General features: G+C 35.9%; 1 protein-coding gene across 13 annotated transcripts in view; it reads right to left on the reverse strand.

Moving 5' to 3' along the window:
* Window positions 1–27,589, reverse strand: part of RAPGEF2 (Rap guanine nucleotide exchange factor 2) — a 487,682-nt gene that overhangs the window by 30,464 nt on the left and 429,629 nt on the right. For all 13 annotated transcript variants that reach the window (XM_050790923.1, XM_050790928.1, XM_050790927.1 and 10 more), the window contains 4 exons: window positions 24,279–24,410; window positions 13,491–13,668; window positions 6,805–6,941; window positions 5,674–5,832 (listed from right to left, as the gene is read on the reverse strand). In XM_050790923.1, the coding sequence (XP_050646880.1) occupies window positions 5,674–5,832; window positions 6,805–6,941; window positions 13,491–13,668; window positions 24,279–24,410 (606 nt within the window). The remainder of the gene's footprint in view (window positions 1–5,673; window positions 5,833–6,804; window positions 6,942–13,490; window positions 13,669–24,278; window positions 24,411–27,589) is intronic.

The raw sequence follows: 27,589 nt of genomic DNA on the forward strand, positions 1-27,589 counted from the left end.
GAAGATGAAAAAGGAGGTGGTTAAATTATATTGTAAATAAGATAAAATATGATGCAACCACCTGAAATCATGATTTCACAGGGCACTTAGAGCTCTGATAATACATTATTCTTTTTATATTGCTCATATGAATTTTTTAAAAAGATACTACACTAAGTATTATGATAATCATAATGACAACATCTTCATCATCACCGCCATCACCATCACACTGTGGCAGCCTTATGGAACTTTTTCAATTCATCCTCCTAATCAAACCATGAGGAAGGTGCTATTATCCTCATTGTACAGATGAGTAAACAGCCCGATGTCTCATAACTACATGCTGGCCACTTTAAAATAAATTACACATGCACATCAAAATCTTGGAGGGAAATAAACTGTTAATATTATTTCTGAGCAATGCAAATTATGAGTGACTTTCATTTTAATATTTTTCTATATTTTTCATGCTTTCTGCATAACCAATAGATTTTAAGTAGAAGCAGCAGTTCATAAGAGGAACAGCATATTGCAGTATCATGTTTCTCTCAGAGTTGGCTAATCTCACTAGTTTTTCTATTAAGCATTTTGAAGCAAAAAGTTAAAAATCAAAAGATATAGGCTTTTTTTGTACTAGTAATTATGTATACTTTAATTATATTAAAAATACTTTTAGAGCTCTGATACTACATTTTTAAAAATATTGCTCATAGTATCACACTAATTTTATAAATAAACTGTTAACATTATTTCTGAGCAATTTCCTTACCACTGACCACAGGTGTATAATGTTTCAAAGTATATGATCCTTAGTTTCTTACCTAAAAATTATTTTATTTCTTTGTACACAGCAGCAAAATTATTCCCAAATACATAGAAGAGATTTAGAATGGTTTTATTTCCAAATAATTCTAGGTGTTCTTTCTTGTGCTCAGTTTTAGAGAACATAATTAAATACTCATTTTCTCATTTATCTTCTAAAAAAGAAATACATCCCTGAATTCAACTGAATAAGTAGATATAAGGGAAAAATGCTTTTTGAAGAGAAATGTACTAAAATTAATCTTGACTACAGACTTTTTTTTAATTAGAATACATTTGATTTGAAATTCTTAGTGTCTAGACAGACATTTTGGCATTTATTCTGTAGCAAGCTGAAATACCATCCAGAAAGGAAAAAAAAGAAAAAAAATCCCAAACTGAATTTCTAATATGGTCATATAGAACTGGCACCTAAAAAGAAATACATTTTACATGAAAATATTTATCTTTTTTAAAGAAGCTACTTATTTTTGATATAACAAATTTATAGATCTAACATGAAATTCACAGGTAACATTTAATTTTAACTAATACGATGAAGTCAGTTATCTTTGAAAAAAATTTTTTTTTTTTTTTGAGAGAATCTCACTCTAGTGCCCAGGCTGGAGTGCAGTGGTGTGATCTCGGCTCACTGCAACCTCCAGCTCCTGGGTTCAAGTGCCTCAGCCTCCCAAGTAGCTGGGATTACAGGCATGGACAACCATGTACAGCTCATTTTTTGTATTTTTAGTAGAGATGGGATTTCACCAGGCTGGTCTCAAACTCCTGACCTCACGATCTGGCTGCCTCGGCCTCCCAAAATGCTGGGATTACAGGCATGAGCCACCGCACCTGTTCAGAAAATCTCTGAATTGCTTTACTGAGGTTTTAGGTTTCTGTAAATCTCATGGGTTTCAGATTGCTGTAAGCCCATGAAAGTACTATATGATCTCAGTACCCTGGTATGAAATAAAAATTCAAATAAGAATTCACTTAAAGTCAATGGCAGTTTATATCATAGGATTATTTTCTTTTGGGCATGACATTATAATTTGTATTTAAGTAAAACATTATAGATGATGAATGAAATAAAATTAAACTTCAATCCACATATGGTGTAATCAATTTTCAATTTATCCACAGCAAACTGTTTTCTCATCCAAAACTGCTTCTTACACTCTAAGTGGTATTAGTGCCTATGATTCCAGGAAGAGGTGAATCTAACATAGATTTGCTTTAAGAGGTTAGATCTATTTAAACTGGCACTTTGCAGTCTGTGAGGGAAATTCATACCGAATTGTTCACACAGGTATCCAAGTGTTCATTCCCCACTTGAAGGGTGGAGGGCAGGGCTAAGCAATGCCTGGGTGTCACTGGCAGGCCTAAGATACAGGCAGTGGAGAAGAATAAAGGGACTAAGAGGGTAAAAGAGGAAATGAAGAAAGGGAAACAGAAGAAGTGAAAAAGAAAAGAAAGAGGCATATGTGGGTAATGGAAAACCATTACCAATTGCCTGGTACCATAGGGTGTGTGTATCAAGCTCTGAATTTTGTCCTTTCATACCACACAGGGAGTAAGAATAGACACTGAAGAGGGAGAACTGGAAGAGAATACAAAGAAGGGACCCAGAGCAAAACAAGAGCTTGACCATGTCATGGGATCCAAACAAATAAATCTTAAATTTAATCCATTCATCATTGTGTTCTTAGGCTTAACATGAGCTCAACTATCTTACTACAGAAACCAATATTCATTTTGGAACTCCCTGAAATATAAGATAATGACGACAAAGCCTATACAAAGTTGTTTTTTCTTGGTAAAGATAGCATCATTTTTGTTCATTTCACTCAATAACTTGCTTCCCTACAATATGATCAGTAAAATAACAGAAACTCACGGAGGCTATTTTATGCATGAATAAAAATATGGTTCTCACCGTTTCCTTTACCTCTCTCAACAAGGAGATGAACTAACATTTGTATTTTCTGACAGATATATGATATTTTAAAATGGTATCCCAAGCAAGCACTTAAAATGCCAAAATTCGTTCTCCATCCCTGTTTAAGGAATTCCTTAGGGATAAAATGCTAGGCCTGAGCAGATGGGTCAATGGAAGTACAGGAACGAAATCCCTGATTTAACATATTCCTTTTACAGTGGTGTGGAGTGGAGCAGAAAGGAAGACAGGGACTTTCTTTAGCAGGTACCTCAACCCTTGACCCTCTTCATAATTAACTTCATACTAGGAGCTATAGGAGTCTATAGATCTTTTTTTTTTTGGAGACGGAGTCTCGCTCTGTCGCCCAGTCTGGAGTGCAGTGGCGCGATCTCGGCTCACTTCAAGCTCTGCCTCCTGGGTTCATGCCATTCTCCCGCCTCAGCTTCCCAAGTAGTTGGGACTACAGGCGCCCGCCGTCACGCCTGGCTAATTTTTTGCATTTTTAGTAGAGACAGGGTTTCACCATGTTAGCCAGGATGGTCTCGATCTCCTGACCTCGTGATCCACCCGCCTTGGCCTCCCAAAGTGCTGGGATTACAGGCGTGAGCCACTGCGCCCAGCCAGAAGTCTATATATCTTAATCAGAGTTTTATTTTGAATTGGACTCTTCCCTGCTGACTATGTGGGTTTCCCACTAATCTTTCACCTGGTAAATAAATTAGATTCTTTTCCCTAACATAAACCCTACTTCCTCTTCCTCTTCCAGAACTCCCAGATAAATAATGTTACCTGGTACATTTGACATGACTTAAGCACTCTATAATATTCAGTCATATAACATTTCAATCAATTATCCTGAAACATTCTATGCCGCATATCATTTCAGTCTCATACTTACAAAACTTCTAACAAAAGAGTTTGGCTAAGGGGTAGTAATGTAATGGCTGAATTCTCAAAAAAAAAAAAAAAACAAAAACAAAACTTTTACTTGCCCTTTAAGGACACACACTCTAACTCAAACACTATTGTAATTCCACTATGTAGAAGGGTTCAGGGAAGAACTGAGAAGACAGGAGACAGGAAAAACCTTTAACAATTTGCTAGCTTGTTTTGACTCAGTTTAGATTTAGTTTTTTTTTTTTTTTCAAGAGTACAATTACAGAGCTGAAATAGCATATATAATTCCCTTTAAATGCACATTCCCGCTAAATAAAGACTTCAATATTTACCATTTGTTTTCCTCTATTATACCACAAAACTGAGAATTAGCCATTTTGTTTTCCTCTCTTATACCATTTTGTTTTCCTCTACTATACAAAATAATTGGGAAGTAAATATATTTAGAATGCGTTTCTGGCATTACATATTTACAACACTGAATTCATAGCCTTATTTTTTTTTCCTCTATGGTGCTCATGGAAGGAATTAGCTGGTGGAATTATTTAGATTCTATAAATAAGATAATTTTATGTATAGCCATGGTCATTTTCCTTTTTAGTAAGTAAAATGCTTAAAATGAATATTTAAATGAGTGATACCATTTTACATTGACCGGGCACTATAAAAATTCAATTATGTTATTTTAAAATAAACTACATTCAGGTGTTTTTCAAACTGCAGACTAATAAATACAATGACACTTAATTAGTCTAAGTCACATCATTTGGTTGTTTACATTTAATTTTGTTTCAGAGACAAATCCTTTTAGAAGTCATAAATTATAAACACCTAATAATATCAAAAGCATCTTAAATGTATTTCTCTGTAATATGCTGGTTGCCAGTTAAATCAATCTAGTTTCACATTTGGCCTTAGTATTTTCTCTAGTCAATTATTAAATGCTTTTAAATAATAAATATTAATAAAATATCAATACTGATACTATTTGTCTTTTGCTATCAAGTATTTTCTTTTTATTAGCTACTATTTAACTAGCAAGTCATTCTACTGATTCACACTATGATTAATTTCCATGACTCTTCTAAAATCAATTTCTTACATGTATTTAAATAAAAACACTGCATAACTATACCTAATCACTTTTATTAATGTATTTACTTCATAATGTGCATTTTACTTCCATATTTTGATGAGATTATTAATTACTGATGGCAATCACTTTTTTTTTTAATTGAACTCACAGTTCTGTGCAGTTCAAGTAACTTTAATGGAGATTAATTTTTACTTTTCTGCGGTGTTATAAGACTAAAAGTAATAGTTCCACATTAAAATTTTATTGGTGCAGGCATGGTGGCTCATGTTTGTAATCCCAGCACTTTGGGAGGCTGAGGTGGTGGATCACTTGAGGTCAGGAGTTTGAGACCAGCCTGGCCAACATGGCAAGACCCCATCTCTACCCAAAATACAAAAAGGCCAGGTGCAGTGGCTCACGCCTGTACTCTCAGCACTTTGGGAGGCCAAGGCAGGTGGATCATGAGGTCAGGAGTTCGAGACGAGCCTGGCCAATGTGGTGAAACCCCATCTCTACTACAAACACAAAAATTAGGTGGGCATGGTGGCGCGCACCTGTAGTCCCAGCTGCTCGGCAGGCTGAGGCAGGAGAATCGCTTGAACCCGGGTGGTAGAGGTTGCAGTTAGCTGAGATCGCACCACTGCACTCCAGCCTGGAAGACACAGTGAGACTCTGTCTCCAAAAAAAAAAAAAAAAAAAAAAAAAAACCCACAATTAGCTGGGTGTGGTGGTGAGTGCCTGCAATCCCAGCTACTCCGGAGGCGAAGCAGGGGAATCACTAGAATCCAGGAAGCGGAGGTTGCAGTGAGCCGAGATTGTGCCACTGCACTCCAGCCTGGGTAACAGAACAATACTCTGTCTCAAAAAAAAAAAAATTTATTTGTAAGGTATTTATATAGGAAGAAAAATCTCATCACAATGGCATATAAGTGCTCTTTATTAAGAATAAAATATATACTTTTAATGATATATTTTATACCTGGCAGTCATCCACCTTTGTTCTCATCACTCCTTTCATGTATTCTTTGTCCATGGTAGGAGAGACACCAAAACTATTTCCCATACATAGTATTTCTGCTTTTCCATCTGGATAAGTCACTTCCACAGATCCATTGAGAATCACTGACCAGGAGTCCAGCTAATCCAAAAAAATAAAGACAAAGCAGAAAGTAACATCATGATCATACAGCTGAAGGTGCTAGTACGGTCCCTAAAAATGAATGAGCAGATCTTCCATTTTGGAGATAAAACAAGTAACTCTATTTTACTGTTTAACAAGTTCACAGAAAAAGGAATAAAACACAGCCACATATCGACATGTTTCCATATGCCTAGCACAGAACGCGTATCATAATGCCCTTTTAGTTTGACTTTGGATATTCTTCTCTAAAATGACACAAGGAAAAAAATTTCTCTGTCCCTCAAAGCTCATGTAGACAAAATGATCATCATTGCTTCAATATCATTTTGTCTGAAAAAAGGCATTAAATTTACGAACATTTAAGATGTAAAAACTGAAAAGTTAATATATCAAAACTTTCTATTAGCATATGAAATTCTGCAAATAATGGGAAATAGAATGGATTTGGAATATAGTGACTCATATGGTTTGGCTCTGTGTCCCCACCCAAATCTCATTTGAGTTATACTCCCATAATTTCCATGTGTTGTGGGAAGGACCCGGTGGGAGATAATTTGAATCATGAGAGTGGTTTTCCCTATGCTGTTTTCGTGCTAGTGAATAAGTCTCACGAGATCTGATGGTTTTATCAAGGGTTTCTGCTTTTGCATCTTCCTCATTTTTCCTCTTGCCGCTGCCATGTCAGAAGTGCCTTTTACCTCCTGCCATGATTCTGAGGCCTCCCCAGTCATGTGGAACTGTAAGTCAAATTAAAACCTCTTTTTCTTCCCAGTCTCAGGTATGTCTTTATCAACAGTGTGAAAATGGACTAATACAGTGACATAACAGGTGTACCATAATTCTTGATTTATTCAAACTTACTGTTGTTGGGTGTTAAAAAGGAAAAAGTAAGAATTGGGGTTTTGTTCAATTGCTGTATTGAGATATCTTTAAGAAGAAACTTTTTAGGTGGTAAGAATAGCTAATCACCTCTTCACCATCATTTAACACTATGGTCCCTGCTCTTTCCACCACTGCGAACACCATCACAGCACAGAGTTCTCGCCTCACGGACATCGTCATATTGGCAAAAGCAGGCAACTGGTGCATAAATTCCAAGAGTTGTTCTGAAAAGCAAAAGACATACTTTATAAACACTACAACTTTTATGAAAAACAAGTGTTCAAAAAGAATGCTTTAGGTTCCTTTCTTTTTAAATGCCCTACAATGTTGCTTATTGAAAAACACATCTCAAGTATCTTTAACACCAGTTGAATTTCTTGCAGGTACACAAAGAATTCTGTCACTGTGGAGATGATGACACTTACTTGTTGAATTAGAGGCAACAGTTTACACTGTAACTCCAGTTCTAACGCCACTAAAGACATTACTAAACTTCAAATGGGAAATTTCAATTGTAAATGAGATACAAGGCTTATTATCACATGAGTGAAAAATGAAAGGTGGCTTTGAGAATTCTCCAACAAGTCAGTTGGTCCACTCCTGTGCCTTTTGGGCAGGTGGATGCCTACAATAGTCAGCAGAAATAACTATATTTAATTCAAACATTCTAAGGAATATTTTCCATGGATCAAATCTATAAAAAATGATCAATTAAAAAATTAACAACATGATATAAATGAAAATGAAAACTGATATACCATTTTTTAGCCCACAAGTTGGCAAAAAAGGAAATTTGATCGCTCTTCCTTCCTGTGGGGATACTGTGGAGAAACAGCTTACACCTTAGTATGGTTCTAGCTGTTGATGTCACAGTCTCTTCAAGTCCTGGGTTTTCTATTTTTAAAAGTCCTGTATTTTCTTATCATTCAGTAGCTTTACTAATTACACACTAAGTTCTTTCCTTACTCCTCACCATGGCTCTGTGAAGTGCGTTTTCTTTTTCATTTCATAGGGAGGAAACCAAGGCTCAGCATCAGCACCATATAATTAAGAGATGGCAAGACCAGGCGCGGTGGCTCGTGCCTATAATCCCAACATTTTGGAAGGCTGAGGCAGGCGGATTGCTTGAGGCCAGGAGTTTAAGATCAGCCTGAGCAATCTTGCAAGATCCTATCTCTACAAAATATTTAATAAATTAGCCACGTGTGGTGGTGCATGCCTATAGTCCCAGATACTCAGGAGGCTGAGGTGGGAGGATTGCTTGAGCCCAAGAGTTTGAGGTTATAATGAACTGTGATTGTGACAATGCACTCCATCCTGGGTGAAAGAGACTCTGTCTCTTAAAAAAAAAAAAAAAAAAAAAAAAAAAAACAACTACAAAAAAAACCGTGGCAGTGACATGATTCAAGACCATCTGTTTCCAAGGTCCTGCTGGACTTTAAAGGCAGTGGTAAAGAGCAGAGGGTGTACGTCAGACATTTAAATGCTTACTAGTTGTATTACTTCGGGTAAGTTGATCAATTTCCCTAAGGCATAGTTTTCTCATTTAAAAAGAAAAATACAGTATCTGTTTTACTGGATAGCTGTGAGAATAAAATGCAGTAAAGACAATAAGAGTCTGTGGCACAGAGTAAATACTCAATAAATGAGAACTGCTATTACTGTCATTATTATAATAGTCATGATATCATTCAAACTTTCAGCTAAATAAAAATTATACTAGATGTTTCTTGTACATAATCAAACATTTCCTATGTACATTCCTTTTATCTGTTAAGCTTTAGTGACAAATTTTATGTTCTTGGATACAGTTTGTTAATTACTAAAACAAAGCACAACAGAAAAATATATTCTGTGAATATATTTTCCCAGATACAACATTTCTGGAAGGACAGACTTGAGTGGTTTTCTCTGGTCCAGTTGGGCAATGGCATGTTCTGATTGGACTCTATGTCATCCCTCCTATATAAGACTTTTCATTACACAGGGGGGCTCTGGCAACAAGCAAAATGATAATGACAGGTGTACCCAAAGATTCTGTCCAATAGGACAGTGCTGTGCAAACTGACTCAGATTTATGTGTCAGGAAATCACTTTACTTTTGCTACCAGTATTTTTTTAAAAAGAAGTTAAACTATCAAAGCACATCAGTTATAGAAAGAATACGTTCTGTTTCATGAAACTTTTATTTCTGGAATGAGTAGGAGTGTCTGTGCTGTACCATAAAATGTATTTATTCCTGGAGAAGCAGTAAAGCAATTTTGAATACCAATGCAAGAGATGACCCATATCTATCATATATGGGAGCCAGGAATCATTGTTTTACCAATGCACCGACCTTTTGATTTGAATTATAAAGGCAAATGAACAAGTAATGGTCTTCTGAAGCACATCCCAGTTAACTCTGCAGTTTCCAGCTCTGTTTTCTTTAGCCTTCATCCCTCACCCCTCACCATAAACTATGACACTATTACCTATAGACCATGCATTTTACTTTTTCCCACCCCTTGTATTTGCTAAATTTCTTTGGACAAGCAAAGTTTCGTGGGTTTAAGAAAAATGTGGGCCAGAAATTGTCAGAAATGTTTTGAATTTAGTATCTGTTTAGACAATAATAGAAGTCAAATAATTATCACATATATGATCAGAGAATAAAAAGTGGGAAGAAAATACAAAGTACCTTCACAAGTATTTGTTGTAATAATTTTAAAGTGCTTTGTGTAGACATATTGTTTGCTTTTTGGCAGACTCTTAACCTATTAGTGGGTCATGAGTTTAATTTGTGATATATGAGTAGTGGTTAGCATTAAAAAAAAAAAAACCACAGGCTAGAAGATATCTGCGTATCATATATTATAAGAATAAAGGAGACAGAAAGATCAAATAGTAAATGTACATAATTATCCAGGCTCAGCTGAAAAACCAGAAATACATAAATGCTAAACCAGATGGCATCTAAGACTTTTTAAGATTTCAAGGATTCAATAATGGTATCCCTGGTTTTTAGATAATTTCCATGCTATATTATACTAGATGATTGGAGCAATTTTTAAAAATAAAGAACTATTTTATAACTAATCATATATATATACATGGCAGCAGTCTCCAACCTTTTTGGCACCAGGGGCAGGTTTCGTGAAAGACAACTTTTCCACTCTCTGTGGGTGCGGGGGGGATAGTTTTGGGATGAAACTGTTCCGCCTCAGATTATCAAGCACTAAAGTCTCATAAGGAGTGCACAACCTAGGACCCTTGCATATGCAGTTCACAGTAGGGTTTGCACTCTTATGAGACTAATGCCGCCGCTGATCTGACAGGAGGTGGAGCCCAGGTGGTAATGCTCCCTCACCTTTTGCTCACCTCCTGCTGTGCGGCCTAGTTCCTAACAGGCCAGGGACCAGTACCAGTCTGTGGCCCAGGGGTGGAGACTCCTGCTACAGGGGGCTCAAAACTCTGACAATGACACAGGTATCATACAGACTTAAAAGGGCTTAGGGTAGCCAAGGATTCAGAGCCTGGGATGGATAGTAGGAAAATCCTCAGGACACATGAAAAGAAGCCACGGATGGGAGAAACAGGACAATTTTCTTTTGTATTTCTTAGAACAATCTATAGAATTATACACTTAGCTATTAGAATGATACACTATTATGACCTATCTAATGTTTATGGAAAAATATAAAGCTTTAAAAACATTTTATTTACAATGTACCATTAAAAAAAAAACAACAAATAATTAACTTACAGATACCAGAAGCCGAAGCCAATTCAGAAAATTAGCTTATCCTGGTTTGCTTGACACAATTTTATATAAAACATTTTATTAATTTTTTAAAAAAACCCGGGGTTTGTATAAAGAGATCGAAGTAGTCTTCTACTTTACTGTGTCAAGCTCTCAAAACAAAAAAAATTTTTTTACAACTATTCAATAATGGAGTACCTACAAAGTTGTGAGTTCCAGGGCAAAAATTAACATGATACAGTCCCTTCCTTCAAAGTACTGAAACAAAACTATACCCAAGAAATCTATCAGAACCCAAAGGGAATTTTTTTCTTCCTGCAGCTCACAAAAACATGTTCAAATATTAGCAACTTCATTTGATTCACCTTAAACACTCACGCATACACTCACGTGCATGCATGTGGACATAATCTCTCCCTTTTTTGCAGGGGAAGAGGAATCTAAAACATCAATCATACAGATGTTTGTATTTTATATAAAGGGTGTCTATTTTAACTAAATCCTGGAGGATGAGTTGCATTTAACAACAGCTAAGCAGTTCTCACACATTTTATTTTCAGGGAAATAGAATACAAAATCTTTCAAGGTCTTATATAGAACAAACAACACCCTTTAGGACTTGTTTAATGTTAGTGATTTATTGCTTTAAATAAATGTATATTTCATAGCTGCAAGCATGATAATCATCACTGCTTCCAAGTAATAAATGCTGCTCCCTGTAGGAATTATATTGACAAGCACTTTTTTTTTTTTTTTAAAGATAGCTTTTTATTTATTTGTAGGAATCACCATGGCTGCTGCTTTCTAGAGATTCTGGGAGAGAGGGCTTCTCAGCTACCAACTGAAAGTCTTAAATTTCCAGGAATGACAGACATATATTTTAATAATCAGCATTTTCTTCCACAACTATTTTAAAATGAACAGATTCAAAAAAGATAGATTAGTTTATAAAATGGCAACTTCCAAATCAATCTATTCATAAGCAATGTTTCACCTATTTTTTTTAAAAAGCACCTATGAACAAAGATTCTGAATTGAAATGGTAAATTGAACACACTTCCAATTTACTTCTTTAAAACTACAGGGGATTAAAAAGAAAGAAATTGGCAAGGGCAAAGAGGGAGAACGTGAAACGCACTTTTGGACATTGGAAATCAGCTGAACATGTGGTATCGGACCCAAGAAAGTGAACAGGGAATTGGAGAGTGAAACCCCATTTTTAGAAATTGTAAATCAGATTAACATGCGGTATCAGAAACAGGAAAAGTATAAACCTAAGTCTTCAGGGGGTGAAACAGAACCATTCCACTCAGGCCACTCCCCTGCTTCCATCAGCCCAGCCTCTACTTTACTCTTCTTCACTGCACTCACTGCCTGCAATGGGTTTTACTTGTTCACTTGCTGATCACATGTCTCCCCTAATAGATTGCAACGAACAAGGACTTTTGCCCTTGTTCAGCACTGAGTGAGTTGCCAGGACCTAGAAAACCTAGAGCACATAGAAGGGGCTCACCCACCCACATTAGCTGAATGAATAAATAATAATTACCATACATTATTCATCTATAAAGAGTTAACAATTCCCATAAATTATTTCAATTAAATTTTGAATGTCTAATCTAAGGTTTTGTGGGGTTTTTTTTTTTTGCCTTTAATTTCCTAGAATATTTCACCATTCCTGAAATGGTGAAAGTTTTTCCTCATACATGTTTGTGCCACTCAAACTCATGCAACAAGTCACTCCACACCATCCTATATCTAATTCCAACACATTCAGTTCATTTAACTGCTCTTCAAATATGTATTGGCCCAAGAGTTGGGGGAGCGGTACAACAGATGAGCGAGGCTCAGGCAAGGGTGGCTATAGACCCTGGAACTCTCATGGAAGGATGACTCTCAATGGAAGTTGCTCTCATTTCCAGTGCTCTAAGAAACAAGCCAGAGTCTGGGAGGCATACTCAAACCCAAAACAATTACTACACAACCAACTCCTGCTACGATGGAAAGGTCGATATAAAGCTACTTAAATTTTTAACCTCTGGGTACACTTAAACAAAGTCACTGCAGCACAATTCACAATAGCAAAGACATGGAATCAACCTAAATTCCCATCATTTATAGACTGGATAAAGAAAATGTGGTACATGTACACCAGGGAATACAACACAGCCACAAAAAGAACAAGACTATGTCTTTTGCAGGGACATGGATGGAATTGGAGGCCATTATCCTTAGCAAACTAACAGAGGAACAGAACCTGTAAGTGGGAGCTAAATGATGAGAACACATGAACACAGAGAGGGGAATAACACATACTGGGGCCTTTCAGAAGGTTAGCGGGTGGGAGGAGGAGGAAGTTCAGGAAAAATTATCAGTGGGTACTAGGCTTAAAACCTGGGTGATGAAATAATCTGTACAACAAACCCCCATGACACAGGTTTTCCTATGTAAGACACCTGCACTTGTACTCCTGAACATAAAATAAAAATTAAAAAAAAAAAAAAGAACAAAAACAGCAAAAGAAAAAAAGTCTCAACCATCACACAGCCTATATGCCACTAACCTGACATTTTGCTCTCTCCTTCCACCCACTTGAGTCTTCATATGAAACCAGAGTAGAAGCAAATTTATTATGACAATTTTACCAACTGCCTTTATGTTTACATACAGAAAACATGAGCTTAATAAAAATAGGGCTCACGAGGAAATTAATAGAAGTAATATTGCTTGAAAGTCTCATTTTAACTTTTTTCTTTTTTTTCGCCATAAACTAAGCTTAAGAAAGGGTTTATGTGGAAAGAGTTTCTTAAGAAGTTTCATTCACGTTATCATTTGTAGATTCCTGAAGGTAAGACTGAGTAAACTTGATTTTTTCCAATTTTTGTCCAACAAATACTATTGTTTATAAAAAGGAAATTAATAAATTAATGATTTTTAAAAGTCTACAAGTCTTGGGCTCTTATTTCATCACACAGTTTTACCACTGAATATTTTTAATTGCTCTTAGATTCATTTTACTGTTCAAGCTTACCAATGTCATCATCTGTCCGGTCAATTGGGTCCTTCTCCAGGCAGTCTCTCACAATGTCCCTGCTCATCAGAGGATCTGATGCTCTCTCAATGTCTTCTTCATCGTCATCGTCCTCGGAATCCACTGCTGTTTCTGGCAACCCACTCAGGTCCATATCACCAGCCTCGCTTTCTGTGGCCTTAAGACACACACACGCACGCACACACACAAATTAAAAACTATTTTAAGTAAATAAATCTTTGGGGCCCAAAGAAATAAGAGCAGGTCTCATTCAAAATAATGCTTTTGTTATATTTATTTTTCCATCCAACAACTACGTATGCACCAGAAACTACGTATAACAATTACTTTAACAAAATATGAGTGATTCCACCTCCTATTAAATTTTTGGTTAGGAATAATGACTTTATCTCAGTAATTTTGATTTCTTATCTGAGCTGTCATATGGCATGTGAAACACAGTAGAATAAAGAAGAAAAAGGTAGTATTTGTTTTCACTCCATTTTTCAAAGAGAATGGCTTAGGTTAACAGCTTAAGGGTGACAATTCTGAGGAATTCCTTTTGCAGAACAGGTGTGAATTTATTAATGCCAAGAAGCCCGGACCATTTCACCCCTATTAAATAGTCCTTATGGAAAAATGAGCCACAAATCAAAGGTAACTTGATAAATATGCAAATGAAACATTAACAATTAGATTATCCCAATGACTAATGTTAAACGATAAATTGAGAAACACTATAGGAGACCATATGCTTAGAGGCAACATGCTCTTTCTTTCCACTCATCAACAAAGGTGATCACATCACCAAATTTCAAGTTATCAAGATACTTGCAAATTTTCTAAGTCACTGGAGTCACACATTTCAAGATGGTCTCTTTTGTTGGACTAGCTCAATCCTAGAACAATTATCCTTTCTACGTCACTATGTAGCCTTTTGTGACTATCATCTCAGCAATATGTATGTATATATCATATAGATCTTATTTGACATTATATACCTAGACTTCACTTATCAGTTAAGCACAGTAAAAATGAATTCAATTAAATATTAACTATATCAATCTTGAACGTGTTTTTCCAAATGAAATATTAAAATCTTGAAAACATCTTATTATAGCTAACACTAAATACTTTTTCTTTTTTTTGAGACGGAGTCTTGCTCTGTCGCCCAGGCTGGAGTGCAGTGACCAGATCTCAGCTCACTGCAAGCTCCTCCTCTCGGGTTCACGCCATTCTCCTGCCTCAGCCTCCCGAGTAGATGGGACTACAGGCACCCACCACTTCGCCTGGCTAGTTTATTGTATTTTTTAGTAGAGACGGGGTTTCACCGTGTTAGCCAGGATGGTCTCGATCTCCTGACCTCGTGATCCGCCCGTCTCGGCCTCCCAAAGTGCTGGGATTACAGGCTTGAGCCACCGCGCCCAGCCACACTAAATACTTAACAATGTATCAGGTAGTGCTCTAATTGCTATGTATTTATTAAGTCATTTAATCCTTGAAACAACCCTATAAAGTAAGGGCCATTATTAACTTTTATTATTCCAACACTTAGGTGAAGAGAAATAATTTCTCCAAGGTCGTGCTGCTGATAAACTGTGGAATCAAGACTAGAACCCAGGAATTCTGGCTTCAGAGTCTTAACCGCAATCTAATCTGCCTCTTTTTAACATTCACTGAATACAAATGTGGCTTATATAAGGATCTATCCTTTTCCTATAATTTAATACTTACAGAATAAATTGTGCTATTTTCTCTTTCTCCCTTCCTCCTCTCCCCTCCCTCCCTCCCTCTCTCTCTCTCTCTTTCTTTTTTCTTTCTTTCTTTGAGACAGAGTCTTGCTCTGTTGCCCAAGCTGGAGTGCAATGGCATGATCTTTGCTCACTGCAACCTCTGCCTCCAGGGTTCATGAGATTCTCATGCCTCAGCTGGGACTACAGATGTGTACCACTGCACCCAGCTAATTTTTGTACTCTTAGGAGAGATGGGATTTTATCACGTTGGCCCAGCCAGTCTTGAACTCCTGGCCTCAAGTGATCAGCCCACCTCAGCCTACCAAAGTGCTGGGATTACAGGCATGAGCCACCGCACCCAGCCTGTGCTATTTTCTTATCAACAAAGTTTCAGCTTTGTGAAGTCCTGGTTCATATCACAGAATATAAGATTTAATCCTACATTTTGAAATAATACCAGCATGTGTTAACAATGAGTTTTAATCACATTTTCTGTTCTTTAGGTACAATTTCCTGAACTAAAATGCATATATTATTTTTAAAAAAAACTTAAAGGGAAAATAATTGAAGACAGACAAGCTAATGTTTATGAAAGTTCAATGGCCTGGTCATTAATAAGCAGAGATACTGCAGGCAGGAGAGCAGTAAGCCACAGCAGCCCATACAGACAGAACTGTGACACACTCAGAAACACATCTCGTAATTTAAGCTCAAAGTTAACTGAATCATTGCTAGATTCAAGAAGGAAACTGAAGTAGAACTTGATGTGATATAGTATGCCAAGGTTCTGGTTAGAGAAAATAGGTCAACATTGTTACCAGCATCTGACCCTGAAGTCTAGAAATATAATTTGCTAATGCTTGCTATGATCACATTTTCACCTTAGTTGCATCTTCACATTGAAGACTATTACTCATCACCTTATATTTTCAAAAATATTATCAGTTCTCTATATAAACATTCTTTAATATTAGCATAGAGTGAAGGACACTACCAAAGACAGAAATTTTAAAAATCTTTATTTTCAATAATAATTTATATAACTAAAGGTTTCTTTAATTTTAAAACATCTAATGTATGTGAAAAGATGAAATATATTTTATACCACCCCAAAGAAATAACTATCATTTAAATTATTTATATTTAAGTCTTAAGCAGAACATAAAGACTTTCAACTGTCAGCTGGATTTCTCTCTCCCAAACGGAACCTTCCACTTTATGTAAAAGATCACAGCTGCTTGCTATCTCTATGTGCATTCCATGCTTTAAGAAACAAACTATTCATAAAATAACATTTACTAAACCAAAAATTTAGAGATTATTTAGAATAAATATCCATTTTACCTTAAAATACTACATATTCCCTAAATCATACTTTTTAAAAGAATGTGATAAACAACTTTTCAGGGACCTACTAATTTCATAATACCACCGCCTTGTGGACAAGATGTTTAGAGACTGAGGAACACAAACTGGTCTCCAGGAGGAGTACTAAACTTAAGAAGAGTGCCTAGAATATAGTATTAACTGTGTGAACAAACTCAGTTTCGTGGCTCCAAATCTCACCTCTACTATTCATGATGTGATTTTAGCAAAGTCACTTAACCTCCACAAGCCCATCTTATCATCGATGTAAACTGTAGATACAGCTTGTTACTATTCACAGGACTGCTTTTGGATCATACATGGGAGAAAGAAAGCCAGTCTCAAGGTAGATCAAAAGTCCCTTCCTCAAGGGGATGCAGTCTTCATCTTAGTACTCGTACACCTTCTACCTCTCCCCATACCATCAATGAACCTTGCACACAATTTATATTTGTGGAATTTGTCCAAAAAATCCCAAAAAATTCTGTCAAATGCTGCACTCTCCTTGTAAAACAGTATCTTAGACTAACTGCACCAACACATTCTGGCCAACTGGTTCATACAACAATTATAAAAATAGTGATCCTATATTGAATGACTATCATATGTATCTAGCACTGAAGTTGATGTTTTAAAACAATAATCTTCATATCAATTCAGCAAGTTAGTATTATTAACCCTATTTTACAGAGGAGAAAATGTCAAGGAAATTAAATAAGTTGTTCAATGTAAGCAAAACAAAACCCAGTAACTGGCTAGGATTCAAAATCAGGTGTGACCAACCAAGAAATACTAAGTACTCTGCACTTTGCTCAACATTCTCAATAGTCTTATAAGAAATAGTTGAAACATAATACAGTAATAAAATGTTTTCAACTTTGCTAAGTCATAAAAGATACAAAGTTTAAATACATATTTGCATTTAAACATAACACTTATTGTTTTCTAGCTTCCTCCAAATAACACTACTAAGACTCATGTGTGTCTTTAAGCCCTTTTTTTCTAAATAAAGACACTAAAACAGACGTTTTATATTTAAAAGTTTATCTGGATATATTTGTTACAGGAACAAGGAGAAAGGTTTAGCCGAATAACTCCTGTCTAATTTCCTATACATGTACAGACTAACATAGATTTTGTTGTCCATTAATATTTAGTGATATTCTTTTAAAAATAATATTCTCAGATCAATGCTGAAAGCTCCACTATTTAAATCAAAAGGGACTAAATCTATTCTGCTATTGTGAACAGTTCTTAAAACCAATTTATTTTACATTATTTTAAAAAATCAAGAAAATTAACAAAAAATTTTTTATGCCATAAAGCTCTACTGAAGTATTCATTTAACTAAAATAAAAATCAAATACTGCATGTTTTATCAGTAAGCACTTTAAAATCACTTGCCAAAAAAGTGTTGCTTATTAAATGCCTATTATATGCCTAAAAGAGAAGAACGATTTTTAAAGCTCTTAATGTAAATCGTTAGGTTGCTTCCCCAAAATTACAATCCTACAAGGAGTATATAAAAATGTCTATAAATGTTTACTTTAGGTAAGAAAATCTGTGCTAATTGATAGGCAGAATAATTTCATATTTAAGTCCTTATATGCTCAATTACTATTATGTTTCAAATACTTAAGGTGTAGACATCTGCATTTTCTTTTCTGTAAGTTACCTACTACTGTCCTTTGAACATTTCAACATTGTGAGCTATTTTCTAATTTGCATAAATTAGTTATATTCTGACTTTAAATCTTCATATCAATTGATGTTTTGATTACAAAATGTTTTGATCCTTTACTAAAACACTGTTTGCTAACTCTTTAGTTTATCAGGAATTTATTTTAATTACGATACAAAATGAGAATACAAAATGATTCCCCAACTCCAAAGACCATTTATTGAATGATACATCACTTTATTGATTTATGAAGTTTCCTCTATCACATATTACATCCTTACACGAGTTCAATTTTACTGGAACTCTCTGTTCTATTGATCTATCTATTTTTGTATAACTATTTCCGGTTAGCCTAAGCCACTTGCTGTGATTCTGATGGCCACACCATTTAACCAGGAACTTACCATGGCTGGAAATGGCGCTGTCTCGTATCACTAACTTAGGCATTAAAGCTTTCAATCACCAACAACCTTCTATTCTTTCGACCTGCCCCCATCTGCTTCTAAGGTAACCTTTTTTCAACTTAAGAAGGATCTTTGCTCAAGACTCTACTACCTTCTGTGTCTAGTGTTCACACCTCCTGTCTCAACTTCCTTTCATATCCAGCTTATACTCCCATGTCTATTATTTCAATTACATTCATTCAACACATCTTTACTGAATGCCTAAAATTTCCTGGCACTGTACTAGGCTCTAGCAAAAAAAATGGAGACAAGACAGACAAGTTCCCTGCCTTCTTGAAGGTGTCATTCTACTAGGCAGAGAGACAACATAAAAAGTAATAATTGTTTCACTCAGTGTTCTAGGAAGGAAACAAAAAGATTAGGCAGGAAAGGAATCAAAATGGAGGATTTCCTTTACAGAGGGTTATAAAGAAACAACTCTGAGGAGATGATACTTGAAAACAAAGGCTGAAGGCCGGGCGCGGTGGCTCACGCCTGTAATTCCAGCACTTTGGGAGGCCGAGGCGGGCGGATCACGAGGTCAGGAGATCGAGACCATCCTGGCTAACACGGTGAAACCCCGTCTCTACTAAAAATGCAAAAAAATTAGCCGGGCGAGGCGGCGGGCGCCTGTAATCCCAGCTACTCCGGAGGCTGAGGCAGGAGAATGGCGTGAACCCGGGAGGCGGAGCTTGCAGTGAGCCGAGATCGCGCCATTGCACTCCAGCCTGGGCGACTAAGGGTGACTCTGTCTCCAAAAAAAAAAAAAAAAAGAAAAAGAAAAAAAAAAAAGAAAACAAAGGCTGAAAGGGATCAAGCTAGGAGAAAACATTCCAGGCAGAAGGCATACAAAAGCTGTGATCTGCAGTTAGAAAACGCTTGCCTTGTTGCTCCACCTGTCTTTGTATTACAGTCACTTAACAAATTTCAGTCCTGGGTGAAGTCAAATCCTTGCTTTCTTTGTGCTTACTGTGGAGAAAATTACTTAACAGAGCAGAGAAATCACTTTATATTTGAGGGCACTAACTCAATTCAGTCTCCATTTCTCTGGTCAATTTGTTCTCCTACTCTCTGCAACTATTATTTCAAAACTTCTCTCTCCTTAAAACTCTCTACCTGCCAACCCTCTCACTCTCAACAAATGAACTCAACTCTTCCGAGAGAAAACAGAAGTCTAAGACAGGAACTCCCTCAACTCCCAAACTCCCCAGGATGTGTCCCTGTTAAAACAGAGGAGTGTTTCTTCTCTAAAGGTTAGTCATTATGAATGACTAAGAATTCACTCACGAATTCCTCTCTTCCCACCATCTCAGCAACATTATTCTATCCATATCTCCCTGGTGTACAGCATTCAAATTCAATCTGTGTCCATCTCGTGAGCGTTTATTCTCACTTCAATGTGACAGGAGACCTCTGAAATCAGAACTGTATGAAGATTAAATGGGCTGCTGCGGGAGAAAGTTGCTCACCCTTGGAATTGTTCAAGAATAAACTGGATGCTTGATTCACAGGAGAGAAGCAGAGGATTCAAATGTAAATTTGGAAGTTGAACCAGGTGCATGTCAGACTTCTCATTTTAAGTTCTGATTCAAAGATAATAGAAGTGGTCTACTGAAAATCTCTACTAAATGTTAAGTTTTGCACAGCCAATAACTAGATCCTTAGATACATCTATGGATTTTTCCTTATGATGGATACATACTTAACAGGCTATATGCCTGTCATCAAATTTGAAACAAATAGCTTTGACAATCAACTATAATGATATGCACAGGGATCCTCTTCTTCATCTACACCCAAAGATAAAGCCAGATAGCAGGCTGCAAGCTCCAACTAAGTTAGAGTAATTAGGAACTCTCACCTACACTCTGGTTTCACAGACATTCAGATGATAACCAGGGGCAGAAGAAGTACCATCTGCATTTCCTCATGTACTTATCCAGCCTATTCAAGGTAAAAGCACATATGACTAGAATTCCCCTCAGAATATGCCTCAATCAATTATACAAACAAGTTACTTTTTTGTTTTTTGAGATGGAGTCTCGCTCTGCCCCGCAGGCTGGAGTGCAGTGGGGAGATCTCGGCTCACTGCTGTGACAACTTCTGAGGCTCAAGAGATTCTCGTGCCTCAGCCTCCTGAGTAGCTGGGACTACAGGCATGCATCACTACATCTGGCTAATTTTTGTATTTTCATAGAGATGGGGTTTCACCATGTTGGCCAGGCTGGTCTTAGATTCCTGGCCTCAAGTGATCTGCCTGTCTTGGCCTCCCAAAGTGCTGGGATTACAGGCATCAGCCACTGCACCTGGCCAAACAAGTTACTTCATTCTCTTAACAGATTTACCTTTTAGGAGTTTCATCCAAGTTTGTATTTATCTGATGAGAACAGTGATAACTGTTGTAACCTCAAGCTGTATTCTCACTATAGATTTTCAATATGTATAATAATAATTCAAAGTTTAGAGGACAAAGGCTCTGCCGTAATATTTCAATTAATATAAGCTAAAGTACAGCTTTTATGTATACTGTTGATTGTTTTACACATGGGAACTCTTCGATACATGTTTAGAAAAATCAACTTTCAGAATAAATGGTGTGTTTGTGTGTATGTGATGTGGAAGTAAACTGAGAAAACTATATAACTAGTATACTGTCTCTTTAAAATAAAATTATTTTCCAAGATCTACTAAATTCAGGACCTAAACGAGTATGTCTTGTATTGATGGTATTCTTAATTGTTGACTAACTTTCAATAATTAAAAAAATAAAAACGTCACTGACTAAATACAGCAATGATCCTTCATAACTATATTGTCTCTAAAGAAAGTTACTTTTATGGCTTTTTCATGCCACAGTTCCTAATAAGCCAAGAGTTATTCTTTGTAAAGTAAGAATAATGTTATTTTGCTTGAAACCATATACAATCCAATAGTAGTAGAATGTATTTGAAGGCCCAAATAAGGATTTTTTGTGTATATTTCAGTCTCTTTTCCTAACTTTGCATATTCAAAGCTAATAGAATATTTCTTAAGAATTAAAATTATTTTGTTTTAAAAACATTTTTGGAATCCCACAGCTCTGGCTTATTTTCTATCCGTCAGTATCATAAAAATTTATTTTAAGCAGATACTAAATCTAAAGGTAATTTTTAAAAAACACAAGGAAGATAATTCAATGGTCCATTCTGAATAGGCCCTTCCTTTTGTCACACTCAGTATGGACTTTAATAAGAAAAAACTTGTAATATTAGACAAACCTACAGCCAACATCTCACTCAACAGGGAAAAGTTGAAAGCATTCCCTATAAGAACTGTAACAAGGATGCCCACTTTCCCACTCCTATTCAAAATAGTATTCTAAGTCCTAGCCAGAGCAATTAGGCAAGAGAAAGAAATAAAAGGCATCCAAAATGGAAAAGTGGAAGTGAAATTATCCCTGTTCACTGACGGAGTGATCTCATTATATATAGAAACCCCTCAAGACTCCATCAAAAAATTTTTAGATTTGATAAAAGAATTCAGGGAAGTTTCAGAATGTAAAATTAATGTGCACAAATCAGTAGCATTTCTATACACCAATAACAATCTAGCTGAGAACAAAATCAAGAAAGCAATCTCATTTACAAGAGCTACCAAAAAAAAAAAAAAAAAACCTAGAATATATTCAACCAAGGAGGTGAAAGCTCTACATGGAAAACTACAAAATACTGATGAAAGAAATTGTAGATGACGCAATGAGAAAACATCCCATGCTCATGGATTGAAAGAGTTAATATCACTAAAATGACCTTACTGCCTAAAGCAATATACAGATTGAATGTAATTCCTATCAAAATCCCAGCATCATTTTTCACAGAATTAGAAAAAAAAAAAAAATCCTAAAGTACATATGTAACCACAAAAGAGCCTGAATAGTGAAAGCAATCTTGGGCAAAAAGAACAAATTACACTACAAGGTTATAATAACCAAAACAGCATGATACTGGTATAAAAGTAGGTACATAGATCGATGGAACAAAATAAAGAATCCAGAAATAAAGTCACATATGTACAGCCAACTGATCTTTGACAAAGCCAAGAACATACACTGGGGAAAAGCTACCCTTTTTGATAAATGGTGCTGGGAAAATTGGGTTGCCATACACAGCATAATGAAACTGGACCCCTATCTTTCAGCATATAAAAAAAATCGACTCAAAACGGATTGAAGACTTAAGACCAAAAGCTATAAAAATACTAGAAGACAATCTAGGGAAAATTCTTTTGGACACTGGTCTAGGCAAATAATTCATGACTAAGACCTCAAAAGCACAGGCAACAAAAACAGACAAATGGGACTTAATTAAACTAAAAAGCTTCTGCACAGTAGAAGAAATAATCAACAGAGTGAACAGATAATCTGTAGAATGGGAGAAATATTTGCTAACTATGCATCCTACTGGGGACTTATATCCAGAACCTCAAACAACTGAATAACAACAACAACAACAACAACAACAACAACAACAACAAAATAATCCCATTAAAAAGTGGGGAAAGGACATGAATAGACATTTTTAAAAGAAGACATACAAATAGCCAACAGACATATGAAAAAATGCTTAATACCAGTAATCATCAGAGAAACGCCAATGAAAACCACAATGAGATACTATCTTTCACCAGTCAGAATGGCTGTCATGAAAAAGACAAAAATAGTAACAGATGATGAGGATGTGGAGATAAGAGAACAATAACATGCAGCTGGTGGGAATGTAAACTAGTACAACCTCTGATGAAAAACAGTATGGAGATTTCTCCAAGAACTAAAAAGACAACTACCATTCAATCTACCAATCTCATGACTGAGTATCTACCCAAAGGAAAATAAATCATTGTATCAAAAAGGTACCTGTACCTGTATGTGTCTTGCAGCACTATTAACAATAGCAAAGATACAGAATCAACCAAAGTGTTCATCAATGGATGACCGAATAAAGTACAGTACATATACGCAATGAAATACTATTCAGCCATAAAAAAATGAATCATGACTTTTGCAGCAATATGGATGGAAGTGGAGGCCACTATCTTATTTGAAATAAGTCAGACACAGACAGACAAATACCACATTTTCAGTCACAAGTGGGAGCTAAATAATGTTTACACATGGATGCAGAGTATGGAATAAGCAGTGGAGACTCAGAGCATGAGAGAGTAGGGGGTGGATAATGAGAAATTACTTAATGGGCACCATGTAAGTTATTGGGGTGATGTATAACCTAAAAGCCCTGACTTCACCACTATGCAATCTATCCAAGCAAAAATTTTACACTTTTACCCCATATATTTTATACAAATAAAAAAATAAACACTTTGGTAACTCATAATAGCAGAGGCAGTACAATTAAGACAGTTCTACACCCTAAAAATGACATACGTTAAATAAACATTAATATTTTTTGTACATACATGCACATGTAATATACACACACGTATTTACTTTATAGATTCTATCAGCTGAGAACCTTAAAATGTCTTGGAATAAATGAAAATGAAGCAAATGACAAGGAAAACAGTCTCTTACCTGGTAGATATCAGAAAGACTGCTGCTTCCAGAATCACTAGTGATACTACATCCTGAATGGCTAGAAGAAACGTGGGTCACCTGTGGGTGGAGACTGTCAGTAAGATGCAGTTTTGTGAAATCTGCAGGAAGCTATGGAAGGAGCAGGAAAAACTAGGATTACAATCTGAATCAAGAACTCCAAGAAGACATTTTAAAATTAAAATATCATATTTTATTCTATCCCATTGAAGTAAAAATGGTATTCATTTTCCACATTCACAAATTACTAAATATTGTCTTATTTACCAAAAATCACATAATAATTTTTAAAGTGTATGAGCACACAGTAAGCCTTAAATAACACTAATTCAATGCTTTAAATAGGTGGGTCTGGTGATTAAGATAAACTTGGGTATTTAATTTAGTTAGCTAAAATTTTCCAATCACACATCAATGAGCAAATTAGGCTACTACTATTTATTAGCCATCACAAATGTAACTTTGTGGCAAAAAGCAGTTTAAACAAGAAAACACATTTAAGCTTCTTTTATACCCAAATGATGTTTAAAGGTTAAGAAAAAAGAGAGCATCTTAGAATTGATGAAGTATACTGCCATACAAGCAACTGTACTAGGCTCTACAAAGAAGAGAGAAGAATGCCATCAAAGATCTTAGAACTGAAAAAGTTATGGACAACACTTACCTATCTATACTCATATACATAAATATCAACTTTCTACATGTTCATGTTTAAATAAAAACAGTCTCTATTAAAATAAACACATTCACTAAGCATCTTTTATGTGTTCTGCATCCCTTATATACCAGAGAAAATGCATTTAAAAAAACCCACTCATACAATGGCATATTTGACAAATATTTACTGAGTCTCTTTTCTCTTATTATGCCCTAGTCATGTGAGAATCTAAGAAAACAGATGTAATGTTCTGAAGAATCTTACACTCTTATCAGTTATTACCAATTCTTTTGAATAAAAAAGGCATTCTATTTATCTATAATATCACATATTATACTACTGAGCTATTAAACAGCATTTCAAAATACATGTTAACTAGCATCATGAAATACTGATAACACTCCCTTTTTCCTGCATATTGATCCTATTTAGCTGGTGAATAGTTATAAATATAAGGACTAACTGTTAAAACTTAAATAAATGTTAACCTTAGTAATACTCCCATCTACCTTTTGAGGCTCATTCCCTCTCCCCCTCCAAAATGTTAGGGCATAGTTTAGAGTAGGCCTCACAAGGGAGACAGTTCGGATTTGTGACAATGCTCAATGGATTTTGATACTTCAGAGCTCCAAGTAGGCAAAATGTATTTATATCCCATATTAATTCAGACCTACTCTCTGAATGGATTACACCCCCTCTACCTTAAGTGAATTATATTGAACAATATTTACATACAATCTGTTTAGAAATAATAACTTTATGGGATACGAGGCATACAAAGGGAAGATTTAAACATGAACTTCATAGGGGCATATAATTAGATGCCAAATAAATGGAGAAAAATCTATTTGTTGAGGGAGCTTGGAGAAGTGAAATAATCGCAAACCTATCTTATTAACAGTGTTTATAAAGAAACTGGTAATTGAAGATGTTGTAAAATATGTAATATTTAGGAGAATAACAACTTATCTGTAAGGGATAGGCAAATACCTCTAAATTCAGAATTTATATGTTTCATTCATAATGTAGAATAGTGAAATATTTGCAGGTCTTCTTCAGGAACAATTCCAAGATACAAGTTTACAGATAATGTATTAATGACTATAATTTTACATGTAGCTAAATAGATGGTGATCAGATATTAAAATAAACAATAGGCAGGATAGAGACCCTTCATTGTCTTAGCTACTCTTCCATTTAATTCAGTCACTTACTGCAGAAGGCAACTGGGGAAACATTACTCTATGGCTTAGAGATGTTAAAAGGCATCAATCAATACATGTAATTAGAGAACAATAAACTGATTTCTATTGATTATCTTTTGCAGACATGACTCAGGTTGACATGCCACATAGTGTATTTTTTTTTTTTAATTAATGTGTCAAATGAAGATAAAACAATCTAATGAATTTTTTTTTTTTTTTTTTTTTTTTTTGAGACGGAGTCTCGCGCTGTCACCCAGGCTGGAGTGCAGTGGCCGGATCTCAGCTCACTGCAAGCTCCGCCTCCTGGGTTCACGCCATTCTCCTGCCTCCACCTCCCGAGTAGCTGGGACTACAGGCGTCCGCCACCTCGGCCGGCTAGTTTTTTGTATTTTTTAGTAGAGACGGGGTTTCACCGTGTTAACCAGGATGGTCTCGATCTCCTGACCTCGTGATCCGCCCGTCTCGGCCTCCCAAAGTGCTGGGATTACAGGCTTGAGCCACCGCGCCCGGCCAATCTAATGAATTTTTACACTTTATTTATTCAGGTCTCGCAGAATTCTCTTCTCTTTAGAATCCATCATCTGGTCATCTTCCCTGACTAAGAATTCACTGTATGGAGAGCACTAGGAGCTGTAAGAGCTCCAAACCTAACAGAAGAGACATTTATCCAGCTTTTAGATACCACAATCTATTCATTTGTGCCTACTTACAGTCACAAATATCAGAATTACATGGAAATGTTAGGCCCAGAACCATAAGACTGTCAAAAGAGAAATATTTTTGCTTTTAAAAATTCAATTATATTTAATAAATACTTATTGAATATCTGCCGTGTCATACACTCTGCTAGGGGCAGAGAATATCAAGATAAGTAAGACATTCCTAACTCTAAACCTCTACTACCTCCAAATTCACTGTGTGACAGGTGTTACAAACAATAGAAAATAAATGTTTTTTATTTTTATTTTAAAGACACAGACTTCCTCAACTGTCCAGGCTGGAATGTAGAGACACAATCATAGCTCACTATAGCCTTAAACTCCTGGGCTGAAGTGATCCTTCCACCTCAGCCTCCTGAGTAGTTGGAACCACAGGCACATGCCACCATGCCCAGCTAATTTTAAAATTTTTTGCAGGTAATAAAAAAGGGTCTCTCTATGTTGCCCAGGTTGGTCTCAAACTTCTGGCCTTAAGCAATCCTCCCTCCTCAGAGGGCTGGGATTACAGGTGTGAGCCACTGCAAACATCGTTTTTATCTCTTTCTCTCCACTATCTGTGTTCTTTGCAGAATGGCATGAAATAATGATACATTAAAGTAAATGCATATATAAATTAGCATTAATTAAATACCTTTTAATATGAGATATGTAAGAATAGATGCCATGTTCAAAAAAACCTTAAAATCTTTTCCCACCAATTAGGATCAC

This window comes from Macaca thibetana, chromosome 5 (assembly GCF_024542745.1).
Source record: "Macaca thibetana thibetana isolate TM-01 chromosome 5, ASM2454274v1, whole genome shotgun sequence".
NCBI lineage: Eukaryota > Metazoa > Chordata > Mammalia > Primates > Cercopithecidae > Macaca > Macaca thibetana.